This window comes from Apodemus sylvaticus, chromosome 3, assembly GCF_947179515.1.
Source record: "Apodemus sylvaticus chromosome 3, mApoSyl1.1, whole genome shotgun sequence".
Lineage (NCBI taxonomy): Eukaryota > Metazoa > Chordata > Mammalia > Rodentia > Muridae > Apodemus > Apodemus sylvaticus.
The window spans coordinates 152,454,050-152,472,046 of NC_067474.1; the positions used below are offsets into that span (position 1 = coordinate 152,454,050).

Genomic DNA, 17,997 nt, shown 5'->3' on the forward strand with positions numbered 1-17,997 from the left:
ACAATCCTTATAGGTCAAGAGGCTTCTGTGAAACAGAATTGTAAATCCCACACTTGTAACCACGACACTGGAAGGGTGAGAGGCAGGAGGATTGCATTCAAGGCTAGCCTACATGGGAAGGACCTATATCAAGAACAAGGGAAGGAAGGAAGGAAGGAAGGAAGGAAGGAAGGAAGGAAGGAAGGAAGGAAGGAAGGAAGGAAGGAAAGAAGGAAAGAAGGAAAGAAGGAAAGAAGGAAGGAAGGAAGGAAGGAAGGAAGGAAGGAAGGAAGGAAGGAAGGAAGGAAAGAAGGAAAGAAGGAAAGAAGGAAAGAAGGAAAGAAGGAAAGAAGGAAGGAAGGAAGGAAGGAAGGAAGGAAGGAAGGAAGGAAGGAAGGAAGGAAGGAAGTTGGTTTCTTCATACTGCCTTAATCATACTGTCTTGACTTGCAAACAACTTTGCCTGCTCTCTTTCTCTCTCTCTCTCTCTCAAGAGGTCATGTCCCAGGAGCAGTAGTAAAAGGAATAGTCACATTTTACTTTTTTATTTTTAATTTTTTTATTGGACACAGGTTCTCACTCTATATAGCCCACATATAGCTAGCCCAGGATACCCTTCATATATTAAGCCCTTTGTGTGAGTACCCTTAATCCTCCTGCCTCAGTATTTGGAGTGCTGGGGTGGCAGGCATGAGCCACCACCCACAGCTCCTGTTCTCTCGTGTATCTTTCTGTAACTCTTTGATTACTACAACTAATTGATTTCTTCTTTTACATTGAGAGATCCAATGCCAGTGAAGCTCGCTGCCTCTAACCCACATTTTCAGGCTGTCGACAGTTACAAAGACGTCGAAGGTTGTTCTTCAGACAGGAGCCCCAAGTATCTTCCCTCCATCACATCCGTCTACCCCGCACCGTCTCTTCCTTCACACACCACCCCCATGTGTGCTCACCGGAAGGTCTAAGGACAACTTCCGGGAGTTGGTTCTCTCCTTCCGCCTTGCTGAGGCAGGGTCCTTCTTGCTGCTTCTACTGAAAGCTTTGAACTGAAGTCTAGCTGGCCCTTGGGCTTCTGGGTGGTTCTCCTGTTGCCGCCACCTCAGGTTGGGGTGCAGGGATTACAGATGAATGCACACCGATGAATCGGCATTTTACCTGGGTTCTGGGGATCAAACTTGGGTCACTGGGCTTGCATGGCAAATCCTTTTACCCCCTAGGCTATCTCTCTGCCTCCCGAGACAGGGTTTTACGTATCCCATCTGGCCATGAATTCACTGTGTAGTCAAGGATGACCTTGAACTCCTGACTCTTCAGTGCTAGGATTACAGGTGCATGGCACCATGCCCCTACTATGCCTGGTTTGTGCTGTGCTGGGGACTGAACCCAGGGTTTCTTGCATGGTAGGCAAATGCTCTATCAACTGAGCTACAGCCCCAGCCCCTCCTTTAGTGATCCTCTGACGATCTGACTTCCCATGGGAGGGGGAGGCGAAAGAGAAGGCACTGGCCATCTCATGTCTCTCTGATATCCCTCTGATTATTTATTTATTTATTTATTTATTTATTTATTTTTGGTTTTTTCAAGACAGGGTTTCTCTGTGTAGCTCTGGCTGCCCTGCAACTCACTCTGAAGACCAGGCTAGCCTTGAATCCATAAATCCACCTGCCTCTGCCTTCCAAGTGCTGAGATTAAAGGCATGCACCACCACTGCCCAGAAAAATTTTATTTTATATATATAATATATATAATATAATATATTTATATAATATATTTTTATATATTTATATAATATAAATATATGACATATTTATATATCTAATATATTTTATATTGTATATCATATATCATCTATCTCATATATCACATATCACATATCATATATCATATATTATATGAATATGGCTGAATGAGTTTCTCCCCTGCCCACAACCTCCCTAGGCCAAGTGAAGGATGGGGGAACATTACATAATGCTAAGGCAGGAGAAGCCAGTGTATCACCCTGGGCTGTATACTGCTAGCTTGTAGATTCTCACCCACTCAGAGAGCCAAGGCTGCTTTTCCCCAGCTTCTAGAGTATTATCCAGATGTTTTTCAATTACAGGGAACAGAAATCCAATTTGACTTGACTTGGTGGGGGTGGGGTGGGGGTGGGGTGGGGGTGGGAGTGCCTACATACAGCCTAGGCACACGAGGCCTTTGTTTTGAGCCCTAGTACTAAGAAAAAGAAAAATATGTTTCATAAACTAATATAATTGAAAAAAAATCTACAGATGATATTCTTTAGCTTCAGGCCTGACTGGATCCAGGTGCTAAAAGAATGTCCTACAGCTTCACCTTATTTCTGGGCAAGTCCTTTGTACATTGTGGCCTTGTCCCTTTGCACAGGGCTTCATCCTTAAGCTTGGAAACCCAGGAGAAAGCCATCACCCCCCACACACACTGCAACACACACAGGTTCCAACAGGAGCCCCAGAATCCGATCTCATTGGTGTTGCTTAGACCATACTCTAGACTAGAACCAATAATTGCAGCCAGCCAGATGGAATCTCTCAGCATCAGCCAGTCTCCACCCTGAATCCCATGATGTGTCCCCCCAATACTGTCCCCATTCCCCTACCTCTCTACGCCTCCCCTCCAACACACACACACACACACACACACACTACGTCTAGCACAGACCAATATAAGAGGACTGTGGGGAAGCAGTGATCACCCAAAGTGAAGACAGACCACTGTCAGAAAGTCAAAAACACAGGGCACAGAAGACCAAGGGCTAGAGCCAAGGAGGCGTCTATGAACCTGGTAGAAACTGGGGTAGAAAGAAATCCCTGCCGACCCAGCCTAAGGCAGAAAAAATGGAACTTGGGGCTGGATACAGAATGAGGGGTCTTTGAGGGGGAGACAAAGCAAGAACCTGCACTGATGGGGGTCACACACACAGCCTGAGGCAGGCACAGCCCCTAGGGATGGAGGCAAGAATTTAACCCAAAGATCTTGATACTAGTAGCCACTGACAAGCAATCTCTGGATTCACTGTAGCACTGTTTGTTGTTGTTGTTTTGTTTTTGTTGTTTATTGTTTTGTTTGTTGTTTTGATTTGTTATTGTTTGTTGTTGTTTTTTTTTAAGGGAAAGGACATCCATCCCAGCTCTCTCATTCCAGGCGTGGTAAGGGGGACAGGATTTCGTGACTGCCACACAGCGTCCTATCTGCCATCTCACGTGAGTCCTACCGGCTCAAGCCAGCTGCCCAGAGGCCAATAGAATCTGCACGGATTGACATGGCTGAGTTCCACAAGACTGGGAACCAGACCTTGGACACGGCAAGATCCTGCCCCTGTGGTAGGCCCCGTGGCAGGCAGCCAACAAGCCAACACCCTGCCCCTGTGCCCAGACCTTCCTCTCAGAGCTGGGATTCCAGGAGACCACTGGTAAGGACCCAGGCCAGAGAGTTTGCCCTGAAAAGACCCAAATAAAAGCCTCTTGGTGCCTAAAGCTAGGTGCCTATTCTTAAGGTGTCTGATCCCACGGTGCACTGACCAGATAGATAAATACCTGAGAACCAGAAGCTTCTAATCCAGCTGTCAGGATGACAAGAAACTGAATGAGTCAGTGGGAACTTTAATAGTTTTGGTTTTCTGTTTAGAATTTCCTCTTCCGAACACTTCACCCAGCATATCTCTCTTTTTCCTAACGCCGCCCATTTGCCCATGTCTTCAAAGCACCAACACTCTCTTCTGCGTTGATTCTGAAATCTACAAGGTCTGGTCAGAATCCCGTCTCTGGAGGCCTTCCTCAGAGGGACGCTCCCCAGTGATCCTCATCAGGACCACAGGGATGTTGGTGAATTCTATAGCTATTTAGACCCCACCCAGGCCTCTCTGTGCCCCGAAGTCTGATATGTTGCATTTTTAAAGGCTGGTGAGTTGTCTTAGCAAATATGCCAGCAATCCTGAAGACCCGAGTTCTCTCCCCCAGGACCCCCACAGTGAAACGAGAGAACGGACTCTTCCAAGTCCTTCGACCTCCGCATGTGTAGCCTGTATCACATATATACACCAACACACAGAATAAATGTCATTTTTAAAAGGTTGTGGGGAGTCTGCTCATCTCCCCACATCAGGGGCCTTGATTGGCCAGGGGTTGGGGGGTGAGGGTGTCACTGGTGCACTCCAGAGTTTAGCAGGGACATCTGTCATCACAGTGCATCCGTCGGTTGTCATGTAGATGATCACCAGGCCTGGCCCCAACAGCAAAGTCCTGATTCATGAAACTCCACCCACTTTGGCCCTTCTATCAGGTAATTCAAAGTCTCCAGGTCTCCATGTTACTGATTAACCCTGGGTTTCGAGTAAAGAAATAATAATAACTAAAGGGCCAACGTAAGCGGAGAAACAAGCCCGGCGACAAGGAGAGCAAGATGCCAGACATCTGCTGTCAGCAGGTACCCGCGGAGAGCGGAAAGGAGGCTGGAAGCGTCCCCACGGGGCCGGAACCCACGCAAGTCCTGGCAGCTCCAGTGGACACCCCATGCGGATGCCCCTGCGCGGAACAGCCTCACCCCTCCAACTCCGTACCCAGGATGTCCTGCACGGAGGCCCCACAGCCTATCTCAGCAGGTGCCACCACCACAAGCACCATCATTGCCTTGGGACCCACTGGGCGTCTCAGTATCTCTGTGGAGGGTGACCTGGAATGCTTGGTGTGCCGAGAGCCCTACAACTGTGCCCGGTCCCCCAAGCTGCTGAGTTGTCAGCACACCTTCTGTGCTGTATGCCTGAAGCTTCTGCTATACGTGCAGGAAGACACCTGGTCCATCCCCTGTCCGCTGTGCCGAAAGGTCACTGCTGTCCCGGGAGGCCTCATCTGCAGCCTACGAGACCAGGAGGCAATGGTGGGGCGTCTGGCCCTGCCATGCCCAGAGGTGCGCCTGTGTCCCCAGAGGCTGGTGGGTTCTGCGGCTTCAGCAGCTGGGCCAGCCAACGGGACGGGAGTAGACGAACAAGATGTAGTGAGTGTCAATCGTGTCGCTGCCCGGCGCCTGGCAGTCCATTTGCTCTTGTTAGCTCTTCTCATTGTCCTTATCCTGCCTTTTATCTACCCCGGCGTCATCCGGTGGGTGCTGGCCTTTGTCATAGCCCTGGCGCTCCTGATGTCCACCCTATTCTGCTGTCACCCCCAGAGCCAGAGCAGCAACTGGCCTTGCCCCAGGACTCTGTTCTGCAGAGAGCAAAAGCAAGCCCAGATCACTTCTATTGCCTGAGAACTCTGGATCTCTACAGGCCCAGCACTGCCAAGGTTCCCTCCTCCCCTAGACCTCACAGTCTGCACGGGTAAGGGGCTAGGAGCCTCCTTTCAAAACCACATTCGAACTGGACTTGCATGTCAAAGCCAGACTGGCCATGTTGCATCAAGGACTCCATGCAGGAACAACAGGGTGGCACCTGTCTGTCCTTGTATAGCATAGGAAGGAAAGGGGGAAAGGGGAGGAGACTTACCCCCTGAATGAGTGACTCAAGGGTGGTGGGGTCCCTACCCCTCTTCCAGAGCTCCAGGGTTTTGTATATATCACTCTGTGGACATAGTGGGACATTGACCTTACTACAAAGCAAATAGAACCAGGTCTCTTTTGTAATCCATGTAGCTGGCTTCAGTTTTTTAAATCTGGGTTTTGATATTTTGAGTGCTGGGAAGTTTGTGGCCATTTCTAGCCATTGTACATTTTCCCTCCTGGGGTGCCAGCGCCCATGGGAGCACTGTTGGGCTTTCTCCAGAGTTGCTTGCTACACCTGTCCCAAAAGTCTCCTTATGGTTTCTCATAGGGTCCACACCAGGGTGAGTACACATGGAATTGGAATTGTAAAGTGTGTGTGTGTATGGGGGGGGGGTGAATCGGAGGTTCAGCAGACAAAGATGGAGAGGTGTGGAGGGGGTGGGTCCAGGAATCGCCCCCTGGCTCCACACTGAGACCACCAGTTGTATACCATGAGGGCTTGACTCAGAGAATCCCAGGGTTAAAAGGAGGAATGAACACACACACACACACACACACACACACACACACACACACACACACACAGTGGACCCAGCTCTCCATCAGACTCCCAGACCCACATGACAGAGCAAAAGCGTTCCAGATGGCGCCTCTCTTTCTTATCACATCTATGGTCCTGTTTGCTCCTTTGTCGTAAAGATAAAACATCTCGTAAATGCAACGGTCCTTGGCGATGCCACCCCCACCTCAGTCTCAGAGCAACCGTCACTACAAAGGTTCTTGGGTCATCCCTTCAGGACCATTTGGGATTCTTGTTCATGCCCGGGGGTACATCCACCCTCAAAAATGAGCTCTGGTGGGTTCTAGGATCAGGGCTCAGGCAAGGGGGTGGGGAAGGAGCCCAGCATGGGAGCTGGAAGCTTGTCTTGGAAAGTCCCTGTGATCAGACTGAAAACTCTGGAGGGACTCCCCAGGCCTCATGCACAGTCCTGTCCCCGTTCACCCCATTTCCTGCAGGAGGAGAATAACAGGAGGGCACAGTTCATGGTGACAGAACCTTTGTCAGGAGAGATGAGAGGACTCTGCCACTGGGTCCTTGGGTGCTTGGCCCTGGTTAGTGGTCACATGCTGTTGAGCAAGGTCTTTGGTCTACTTCCCTTTCCCCAGACTGAGTTAAGTCTGACTCAGTTAGCCCTAAAACGCCCTGGATGTCCCAACTGCCCAGGGCCTGGCTTGAGGCACAAGCTTATGAAGGACCACCTGCTTCTGAATGTCTGCAAGGAGATCACATCAAGGGCTCCTTCTGCCTGACTGTGTCAGGCTGAGGGGGGACTTCAGTGGTAAAGTGTTTGTCTGGAGTGTATGAAGGTCCCTAGTCCATTCATCCCTGATGTCACAAAATTAATAAATACCCAAGCAAGCAAAAGCACGCGTGCAGTGCACTGCCCTGAAAATGACAGCAACTTCTTATTTTTTTCTTAGAAGCTCAGACAGTTCCCGGTGCAGTGAGAACATTGGGGGCATGCACGGACTCAGGTTCTTACAGGCAGCCTGTGTGGTCCTGAAGAACACCCTTTCCCAGAGGGTGAACAGATGACATATCCCCCCATTGGCCTTGGGTGTGTGACGTTTGGGATGACTGCCAGGCAGACAGCAAAAGAACGTTGTCTCCCCCACCTACTCCCCCAGGCTCATTCTGCTTCCTGGAGACAAAATCCACCCCCAAGTCTTCAGTTGGTCAAGGAAATACTTTCTGTTACCATTTGGTGGGAGCGTGTTTGTCCAGTCCTCATAAGACGGGCAGGCGTTTCCCTCACAGACACATTATTGGCTTTCTAACAACCTTGTGGCACAGAACCACTCTGTTCCCTCCCGTGCAGAGGAAGGCACTGAGATCAGAAAGGTGACTGTACCTGCTTAAGGTTGCACAGCCAGTCGATGAAAGAAATTTCAGGAATTAGCCCAGAGTTTTTGTCTCAAGGCGATGCCTTCTTTGTAAATAGAACAAACCTGAAAACCGATCACTGTCTACTGGCTTGGGGAAAAGTGTCAGGAAATATGAGACTAACTACAGGAACCATGAGATTAAGAGACGACCAAGTTTTAACAGGAAGAATGATAAGAAGCAGTCTGGGCTCACTGACTAACCCCCTCCAGTCTTTCCTGCTCGGAACCCCACAGGTAAAAACACTTGAGCCCCAGGCTTGAAGAATATCCTCATCTGATCAAATGACTACGGTCCTGTGCCTTAGCTTGGGACCTAGACCCACAAGCCCTTGTTGTCATTCCTGGCTTAGGGTGGGTCCCAGCCAAGGCATCTTTGTGGTCCCCGGGCAAAGATGTTCTAACAGTACTGTCCCTTTGAAGTTGACCTGGTCATCTTCTGGAACTTCCCAGCTTGGGGACAAGAGTGTAGACAAGGTCACGGCTGTCCTGGAGAGGGGCAGTGAAGTCAGTCAGTGCTACCGAGGGATGAATGTGAGTGGAAGGGACCAGCCAAGAGGCCTCAGGCTCAGGGACAGGCTCTGGCCCACACTGAAGGAAGTTACAGAAGGTGTCAAGACCCTGCCTTGGAGGAAAAGGTGAGAGTGACAGAGCAGGACACCTGTTGTCCTCCTCTGACCTAAAAAGAGGGGTAGGGCTATACTTCCATAGCTTAACACTCATTTGAGACCCTGGGGCCAACCTCCAATAAAGACAAGAGGACCCTTGACATCCATCCCGTAATCTGATACCCTTTTAATGTCTGAGACTCATATCCTGGTGATACAAAATACATTTTTTTAGCTAGTACATGACCACATGTTAAAGGGCCTTAAATCATTCAGGGAGAACACTGTCTTCAGTTCTTTCTGTGGAGAGGCTGTTTGCTGCCCTCAAACTCTAAAAGCGCCTTGCCCAGCCCTAGATGCCCATTAGTATCTTACCCAGATGGTAGTTTTATATGCTTTAATTTTCTACCTTTATGGATATCAAGAGAAGGAACCTGCCTGGCTGCGGCTCTGCCACTGAGCTGTAGCCTTCCTCACCCTTTTATTTTTGAGACAGTGGTCTCACTAAATTACCTAGGAGGACCTCTGACTCACTGTAAAGCCCCAGAGGGCCTCAAGCCTGTGATCCCCCTGCCTCAGCCTTGGAACCACGCTGCAACAAGAAGCTGTGGTTTCAGCACTTCACTGTCAGGCCCCATCTTCTTTTTAAACAAAGGCAAAGCAGGACTTAGCCCAGAGGCGACCAATAACTACACTAAGGACTCAATCTGTCACTTGTATAGCAAACGTGTGGGACAAGGGCTTTGGAGTGACCAACGGGGAGAGTTTCAGAAACAGTGCAGAGTCCTCAGCAAAAATCCATGTGCCCTTTGCCCTACTTTCCAATCTTAACACTGATACATTGGTCAAGACTTTAAAAAATCAATATTGATATGTGGCTATGGACTAAAGCACAGGCTCTGCTGCTCAGTGTTCTACGTCCTTACTGTCCCCAAACCCCGCCTAAGGGACCACTTTGTACTGAGTGTGACTTCTTTTCTAAAACCATCTTCCATATTGATTTCCTTTATCTATTGTTATTCCTTTCTCCATTAGCGAGTGGTCTTCTTTTTTTAACTTTCAGAGTTACATTTACTTATTTTCATATCAAGAACTTACTAAATCAGCTTATGCTGAAATAAAAAAAAAATGGCGGCCGTCTCACACCCGAGAGGCTGAGGAAGTTAGAGGTTCAGGCTGAGGCTGGCTGCTTCAGCCCAGAACCACTTCTTAATTGGCGGCCTCTGGCTACTCCAGCCATTCCACATAGCCAACAATAGGATCTTTAAATTTTTTAATTTTTTTTGGGGGGGGAGAAAGAGGGTACCACCTTGGTATGTTTATTTCCCCACCTTAGTGATGCCCAGAATTCTCAGCCTAGAATCCTTCAACCCTCCACAACTGGTCTTTTTTGACCTACAATAACCCGCTTGCTGTTCTAGGTCCTGATTGGCCGATAGGGAGATCAGGTGATGGAGGTGGCATTCCCTTAGGATCCTGAGTCACAGGCTCAGGGCTGGAATGCGGCACGTCTGACCTGTCTGCTTGCGTACTTTTTCCGCTTACAACTCCAACCTATCCTCTCCAGGAGAAAGAGCAAACGACTTTAGCGGTCATGATGACTCATATTCCAGCCCTGGCCAGGATGGCCGACAGGTTGCTAGGGCAACAAGAGTCAATTCCCAAGTTGAGGAGAGCAGTGGATGAGGCATGGGAGACCCCACCCCATCCCCAATTCCTGGGGACTTTAAGTTCTAACGTGGGATACCCAGATTGTAAATTGGCAAACAGGAAAACAATCAACTTCACAATCAAAATATGGACCCGAAGGCCTGGTGTACTTGGTACAGAACCTGGCACATAGCTCAGCAAATATTTGTTCAATGGCTAGAGCTAAGTGGGTGGCTAGTTCACAGGAATGGAACCCCAAAACAGAGGCCCGTGGGACAGAAGAGCAGTGGGTGCAAAACTTGCGAGCATTAGAGAAAGTGAAAGAACGCTCAGAAGGCGTGGATGTTGCAAACTTCACCGAGCAGTGTGCTCAGGAAGGGGAGGCTGCTTCTGGGACATGCTCTTTCCAAGTGTGGCGGCAAAATCTGCAAGTTTCCCCTTCAAGTGTCTGCTCGAACTCCCCTCCAGCCAGCCGAACCCCTGGCGAGCACTCTCTGCAGAGCCCTCCCGTGCCCCGCTTCCTGGGGGAAGGGGAGCGCAGATGTGCAGGGCCCGTCCCGAGGCCAGCACCCCGGCGATGGCTTTGGTGGCTTAGGTGGCGTTGCGCCCGGCCCAGCCCGGAAGGCCGGGGCCCTAGGGCTGCGCAGGCGGGACCGGCCCGGGCCGGTGCTGGGCGGCTGGGCCAGGGCGAGGACGGGCGGGGAGCGCCGGGGCGGGAGTAGCAGGGCTGCCTGGAGATCGGTCGTCGTCCCATCGCTCTGCCACTTCCAGGTAAGCCCGCGGGGAGCCCCGATCGCCCCCACACCGCCGCCACTGCGCTTCCGGACCCGGAAGTGCTCTCGGGACTCGAGCTGGGTGGCTGGAGGGGAAACTGACGCCTGCGAGCATGCCGGCGGCCCCTGCCTGTCAGCACGGCCCAGGACACCGAACACTCCTCTGAAAGATGAGGCGCTGGGTTTGGGAGGGAAGAAAGGACCTTGCCCAAGGTCACGCAGGGCCACTGGACGCCCCCTGCATCCTGGACGCTCCAAGCACCCGCTCCTACCCTCCACGTCTCCAGACTCTATTCCCCGAGAAGCCCCGGAGTCCGGGAAAGGCCCGGCCCCTTCCTGCGGAGACAGGGGCGTGGCTTCTCGCCCTGATGCCGGTATTTACCGAGTAGGGGGACATTTCCCTTTACTGACTCAGGAGCAGATTTTACATCCGGGAAAACTGAGGCTGGGAACAATGGGGTGATTTTGGCCAGGACCAGGCAGTCAGAGCAAAGAGGATAACAAGGGCTGAGCTGACTTCAGTGTCTGACCCAGTGTTAGGTTCAAAGTTGGCTTCCATGATGTCCTTGTCCTCCCCGGGGGTGACCTAGAGTAGAAGTAGGGACTGGCTAAATCTGCAGGTTTGATCCTGAGGCCACTAAGATTTTCCAAGCCTCCACTCAATGTGTATTTATTGAGCACAGTGTTATCGTGTACACTGCTTAGGCTCTGAAAATACAGCAGTGAAGACTCCTCAGGGTGAATCAGCTGGGAGAGAGACAAAGCCACTGAAATCCCCAAAGACCCCATATGTGGAGAAGTCAGGAAGGAACCCAGGGCTCCATCCTCCCAGTTAGAACAGTACCAAACCTGAACCACTGGGCCTCACTGAAGATGCTTCTTCTAGCCTGAGTTTCCCATTCCCCAAATATCTGCGTATAGGTCAGTGAGTAGAGTCCCCTGGACTTAAAAGATGCCCTCAATGAACTTAGGAGCCCGGGGAAGCCTGGTACTGCCACTTCCTCTCTGTGTCACCTTGGGTGTCACCCCAGACCTCCATTTCCTTATAACACAAAAGGATCATAATCCCTCCCGGTGCTGAAGATACTGTCAGGATGCTTCATGGATTCGAAAGCACAGGACCCAAATCAAAAGTAAATTAAAGTCAGGCATGGGGGCACAGGCCTTTAATCCTGGCACTTGTGATTTAATTGCTTGCTGCGAGTTTGAGACTGACCTGGTCTACATAGAGAGTCCCAGGACAACCAGAGAAACTGTCTTTAAAAAAAAATCATATTTACATATGTGTGTGTATGTGTTTATTGGGGCTCACGTGTCTTTAATCCCAGCACTTGAGAGGTAGAGGCAGGCAGATCTTTGTGAGTTTGAGGCTAGCCTGATTTAGAGTGAGTTCCAGGACAGACAAGGCTACTCAGAGAAACCCTATCTTGAAAAACAAAAACAGGGCTGGAGAGATGGCTCAGTGGTTAAGAGCACTGGTTGCTCTTCTAGAGGACCTGGGTTCAAGTCCCAACAACTACAGGGCAGCTCACAACTGTCTGTGACACCTGTCCCAGGGGATCCAACACCTCCTCCCCACCCACAGACATACATGTGGTCAAATCACCAATGTACATAAAATTAAAAATAAATAAAAATTTAAAAGAAAGATAAAACAATATTTGCTTGGGGTGCTGAAGACAAAACTCAGGCTTTCTTTTGTACCAAAAACCACTGAGCTATGCCTCAAACAAGCAGAGATGCATTTCTTCACAGGTCTAGTGACTTGATAACCTGTTCTTCTCAGTAGAGAAACTTTAGCTAGCTGAAGAGATGGGGTGGCTGACTTCCAGGTGTGGAGGCTGGGGCTCCCTCCAGGGCTGGAAATGAAAGACCTACCTCATGCTCTGCATGTCAGTTTGTTCTCCTCCAACTCCCATGGGGCTCGGATGGGGTGTTTTCCTCATCTTCCTGAGTGGCCCCCAGCAAACAGGGACCTCAGCAAATTACCTGTCTGCAAGCTGGACACAGGACTGAAGGAGCAAATCAGGGTGATGTCTAGCACCCTTGGAGCCTGTGTAGACCCAGGCTTTGGCGTGCCTGGGGGCACAACTGACTGGTTTAGGCCCCTGCTGCTCAGCCTGAACTTGGATACTGTGTGACTGGGAAGACTAGACCAGAGCCTGGGTTTGGAGGACATAGGGACCTGAAGGTGGTCCCTACATTAGGCCATTATTAGTCCTCTTATATGATGTCTTCAGTGTTTTTTGAGACAAAGTCTCATGTAGCCCAGGCTGGCCTTGAACTCATTATGTAGCCAAGGATGACCACCTAGATCTTCTGATCCTCTAGCCTTTACCTCCTTGTGCTTCGATAAGATAGATGGACGGGGGTTGTGGGGTTGTGGCGGTGTTCGTGCATGCTGGGCAAACTTTGTCCCGGCAGAGACCCTAGGCTCTGAAATACTGCCTCTCAGCATAGGCTCGGGGTGCAGAGGAGTAGACAGCCGCAGAATGCGTCATGGCAGGAAGAATTTAGTCTTTTCCATTTGACCTCCCTGCCTGACAGTTGGATCTACGCCGCGGTGCTACCCTCTGCTTAAAACCCAGCCTGGCTCCATGTTTGGGTCAAGAGCAAAATTCTGTGTCGTGGACTCTAAGGTCCTTCTCCTGTGCCTGCTGTAGCCTCTGGAGCGCGGCAGAGCGCTTGGTCAACAGTTCTCTGCCACACCTCCTCCCTACCCCTCTCCCTGATAAATCTCTCACTCATCAGATTTTTAGCCCAGCCCAGCTCTGCGTTCCAAATGTCTCGGCTGCTCATGCTCAAGTCATGGGACCTGTGTCAGAGGTTAAACCCAAATGGAAACAAACTCAAATTGCCAGCCAGAGTGTGCCTGCCCGAGACTTCTAGAATAGAACCAGAGGCTGCCTGCTAGACGTCAGTAATGAAAGCAGAAGGAACCTCTTGAGAAAACTGGGGGCCTCAGGGGTTTTTGTTTGTTTGTTTGTTTTGGTTTTGGTTTTGGTTTTGGTTTTGAGACAGGGTTTCTTTGTATAGCCCTGGCCTTGAACTCAGAAATCCACCTGCCTCTGTCTCCCAAGTGCTGGGATTAAAGGTGTGTGCCACCACTGCCCGGTGGGGTTTCAGTTGTCTATAAAACCCATTGCCTTTTCACAAAGATATACGGAGTCATTTCTCAATTGTAGAGCAAGGCATCCTTCATCCATCCATCCATCCATTTGCTTAGCTGCCTCTCTGCCAGATGCTATCACTCAGGGTACCTCAAACAGCAAACCCAGAGTGCCACTTTCTTGTCAGACAACATCTGGAGCAGATAAATCAAGGCAGAAGAGTTAACCAGGACTAGGGTGATTATGTCTGTGTGAACCTAGAGCTCTTGTGAGGACCTGGGGTCCTGGGGTGGACACACTCGTGCCCTGGACTTCACAGTCTGTGATGCTCCTGGTCAAGCAGGCAGACACACAAGGTTATTACACTGGGAAGGGTAGGACTCAGACTATGGCTTCAGAGACAGTGGCCCTGTGTCAGCTCTACAAACCAAGGATGACTGGTGGCAGTTGAATCCAGGTAGCAAAACATCAGAAGAAAAAGTACTTGGGGTTCCGTTTTATTTAGTTTTGTATCTTATTGTTTCTTCAGTGCCAGGAGCCTGTGTGTGTGCTAGACAAACCACTCCGTCACTGAGCTTGGAATCTGAAGTCACACTGGCCTAGGGTGCATAGTAGGACTGCCGCATACCAGGGATGTAACCTCCACTTGTGGTAAGCGTTGGCTTCCTCGGGTCACGTGGGGACAGGGTGGTGCCTTCCTCCCAAGGCTGCTGTGAAGCAGAATGGGGGTGGGGGTGGGGGTGGGGGTGGGACAGTCTTGCCCCAGGAAACCTCAGCAGAGGTGTTAGCATGGTTTGTTCCTGTAAAGAGCCCCACTTGCACATGGGGGCCCAGACCAAGGCAACTGCGTAAGTTAGAGCTGGAGGCAGATGTGGTGGCTTGAAGAGTTAGTCGCCACCCCCACTCCATCCCAACCCCACCCGCCATGGTCATCTTGGGAAAAGAGCATTTCATCAAAGGGACAGACAGTACAAAGGCCGTGCTCCCAGTGTCTGGAGGACTTGGGAACAGCAGGGTAGGGTGGCAGCAGAGGGAGAAGGAAAGAATCGGGGGAGGGGGGAGGCTGTTAGCAGAACCGTGGGCCCAGATTGCCCGTGGCCCTGTCCGCTTCGTAAAGGCCTTGCCTGAGTGAGAAGGGAGCAGAGGGGTTCAGTGTGACTGCCTTGCAATGATGCTGTCGTCATGGTGTCTGACGAATGGCAGAAAGACACAGGGGACTGGAGAGGCACCTCCTCAGTGACCCCTGTGGAAATATGGGTGGCTCGTGTCAGGGCCCCAGCAAGAGGGAAGAGAGCAGCGGCAAATGTGGGCACAGACCACAGAGCCTGTCCTGCACCCATCCTCCCTCCTGCCCACCTCCAGGCTGCTGGCGGGAGGGGAGGAGGGTGGTACCTTCTGGGCTCAGCATCTTCTCCTTCTGGTATGTAAGGAGGTTGTCCCAGGATCTCTGGGGTCTTCTGTGGTGGGAGCGTTGCCATGGAGACCTCCTAACATACCTCATTCATCTCTAGCTGTCAGTTAGACTTTGAGGCAGGGGCATTGGGTGACTATTATGATGGGTGGGGCAAGCAGGGGGAGCTAGAGTCCTTGCTTCCAGAAACATCTTATGATTACCTGTCTGTATGTCTCTGTAACTATGTGTGTATGTGTGTGTGTGTGTGTGTGAGTGAGCGGGACAGACAGACAGACACACACAACACACACACATGCACATACAGACACATACAGACAGACACACACACATGCACACAAACACAAACAGACAGACACACATGCACACACGGACAGACACAGATAGACACACAGACACATGTATACACACACACAGGCACACAGACACAGGCACACACAGACAGATAGCCACACATGCACACACAGACACACAGATACACATTCACACACAGACAGACATACATGCACACATACAGATACACATGCATAAGGCCCGGGTCATGCAATATTCGGATGACTTAAAACATGACATTGACCATGCTTAATGTCCTTTCCCATGCTGGCTTTGGGATTTTTTTTTTCTTCTTAGGAGAAACCACACTGCCTTGTATTTGGTGCCAGTCAACAAACGCCCACTGGGTACTTTCTGAAGCTCTCAAGGCCCAGGCCTGCTATTTGTAGAATGCCTGGCTCTCAGTCCCACGAGTGACAAAAGTCCCTTGACCAGCATTTTCCTTAGTGATAGAAATGTGCTTGCTTGGCTAAAAGTCACAATCACTGAGGATCACAATGAGGTCTTTCCAAGACCATCCCTGTCTGTCACGAGTCTGGACACACAGCCACACTGTGGGTGTGGTGGCCCTTGGGCTGTAAAACTTGTTACCCTGCCAGATGGTGTTCTTCTAGATCAAACATGGGCCTTGTTTGGAGTCCCTGGATGTCTTTACAGTACCTGGAAAAGGACATGCTCTCCAGGAGGCGCTAGGGAACGGAGGCTACTCCCTCCATCATGACCTCTGGTGCTGCTGCCCCTGGTGCTGCTGGGAAACGCAGAACACAGAGTTAGATGCTGGCACCAACGGCAAGGGTTTTTTTTTTTTTTGCCACAGGAATCCAGGGCTTCCTAGCATCCGTGTCTCCTCACACGCATTTAGGATCCCTGTTTAACTTTGGGGTGGGCATTGATTTTGAACACAGCACGGGATGGAGGGCCCCCAGGGACCAGAGCTCACAACTCTGGTGGCACCACCTCCCCTACCCCCACAGGTGCCACCATAGTCCTTAGATGGAAGGGAGGGGACAGCCTAAGGATCACATAGCCCCGAGCTGGAACTATGGGCTCCTTCATCCGTGCACTGTAGGTGGCTGAGGATTGTCCTCTCTGTGTGACTGGCCTGTCTGCTTTGCTGCTGACGGGGACTGTTGGCCAAACAATGGCTCATTTTGGTGGCACAGGCTACCTTTAGTTGGTTGGGTTGCATGAAGCAAGTGTTCTAACCCCAAACACTCTCTTCCAAGGAGAAAGTAACAGGACTGTTACTTTAATTTTTCTTTTTCTGGCCCAGGAAGATGGATCAGCGGGTAAAAGAGCTTACTGCCAAGCTTGGGGCCCTGAGTTCGATTTGGGGGTTCCTACTTAGTAAAAAGAGAGAACCATTATCCACCAACTGTCCTTTGGCTCCCACAGGTACACTGTGGCATGTGTGTTACACACACACACACACAGAGACACACACACACTGTGATTTTGTTTTTGTTTTTGTTTTTTTTTTTTTTTTGAGACAGGGTTTCTCTGTGTAGCCCTGGCTGTCCTGGAACTCACTCTGTAGACCAGGCTGGCCTCGAACTCAGAGATCTGCCTGTCTCTGCCTCCCAAGTGCTGGGATTAAAGGTGTACACCACCACTGCCCTGCACAGTGTGATTGTAAATTGATTGATCTCTTTCTATTATAATGTCAATAAGCTCATTATAATATGCTAGAAAAATAAAATCCAGTAACCTCTAGTTTTTTGGCCAAGAGTCAAGAATCATGAACGTGTCAGTGAAGTCCATTCAGACCTTTTAACTCTGTAAACATTTTGTAATACATATTAGAGGACTGGAGAGATGGCTCTGCAGCTCAGAGCACTGGCTGCTCTTCCAGAGGACCCCAGCACCCACATCAGATGGCTTACGACTGTCTGTAAATCCAACTCTAGGGGGCCTGCTGCCTCTGGATTTCTCAGGCACCTGCACATCTGTCACATATGCAGACATGCCCCCCATGCGTAGAAAATAAAAATATTTTAAGAAATAACTCAAATTATGTATATATATATATATGTGTGTGTGTGTATAATATATACATATATATGCATGTACAGTTACATATACATATACATGTACATATATGTATGCTGGTTAGCCATCTCTAGGGGAAAGATTGCAATTTGTGCATTTGCCATTTCCTGTGGTATAAATGTCCCCACTGCCAGTTCCAGGACGACAGTGGCTCTGAACACAGAGTTGGGACAAGAGCTGATGCTCACAGGCCCCACATCTGGGCCAGCACAAACCAGCTCCACCCTTGTGTCTGCTAGTCAGATAATTTAATGAGGGAAAGGGATTGTTTTGCTCAAAGACTCAATCTTCAGTCAGGATCACTTGGCCCTGCTGCCTGGAACCTGTTGCGGCTCAGGGCATCATGGTGGGAATGTGAGGTAATCTGTTCACCCCACAGTAGCCAAGGCACAGAGAGATTGGAAGTGGCAGACCCAATAGACCCCATGACATCACTTCCTCCCACTGGGCCCCGTCCCTCAAAGGCGGTGCCATCACCCCACCATGACACTGAACCCCACGTTCTCTCTGCTGGGACCTTTGGGGGACATTTTATAAACTTTAGCAATACTGTAATTTTTAAATGTCTTTTTTTCATGATCTTATTTAGTATTTACTCATATTGATAATTCACAAAACATGAACATAAAAGGAAAATACTAAAATCA

The 17,997-nt window shown here is 50.1% G+C and overlaps 2 protein-coding genes across 3 annotated transcripts in view; both read left to right on the forward strand.

The window, feature by feature from the left end:
• Nucleotides 1-4,398: 4,398 nt before the first annotated feature.
• Rnf186 (ring finger protein 186) lies at nucleotides 4,399-5,528 on the forward strand. The gene has a single exon (XM_052177869.1). The coding sequence runs from the start codon at nucleotides 4,399-4,401 to the stop codon at nucleotides 5,239-5,241; it is 843 nt and encodes a 280-aa protein (XP_052033829.1). The 3' UTR covers nucleotides 5,242-5,528.
• A 4,818-nt stretch (nucleotides 5,529-10,346) lies between these two features.
• Tmco4 (transmembrane and coiled-coil domains 4) overlaps nucleotides 10,347-17,997 on the forward strand; it is an 83,300-nt gene continuing 75,649 nt past the window's right edge. Inside the window, exons 1-2 of one of the 2 annotated variants that reach the window (XM_052177862.1) lie at nucleotides 10,347-10,445; nucleotides 14,087-14,208. The gene's annotated coding sequence lies outside the window, so the exon portion shown is untranslated. The remainder of the gene's footprint in view (nucleotides 10,446-14,086; nucleotides 14,209-17,997) is intronic. The other variant, XM_052177863.1, reaches the window with a different exon arrangement.

Coding starts and splice junctions, on each gene's coding strand:
- Rnf186 (XM_052177869.1), top strand. CDS start 4,399: ATGCCAGACATCTGCTGTCAGCAGGTACCCGCGGAGAGCGGAAAGGAG.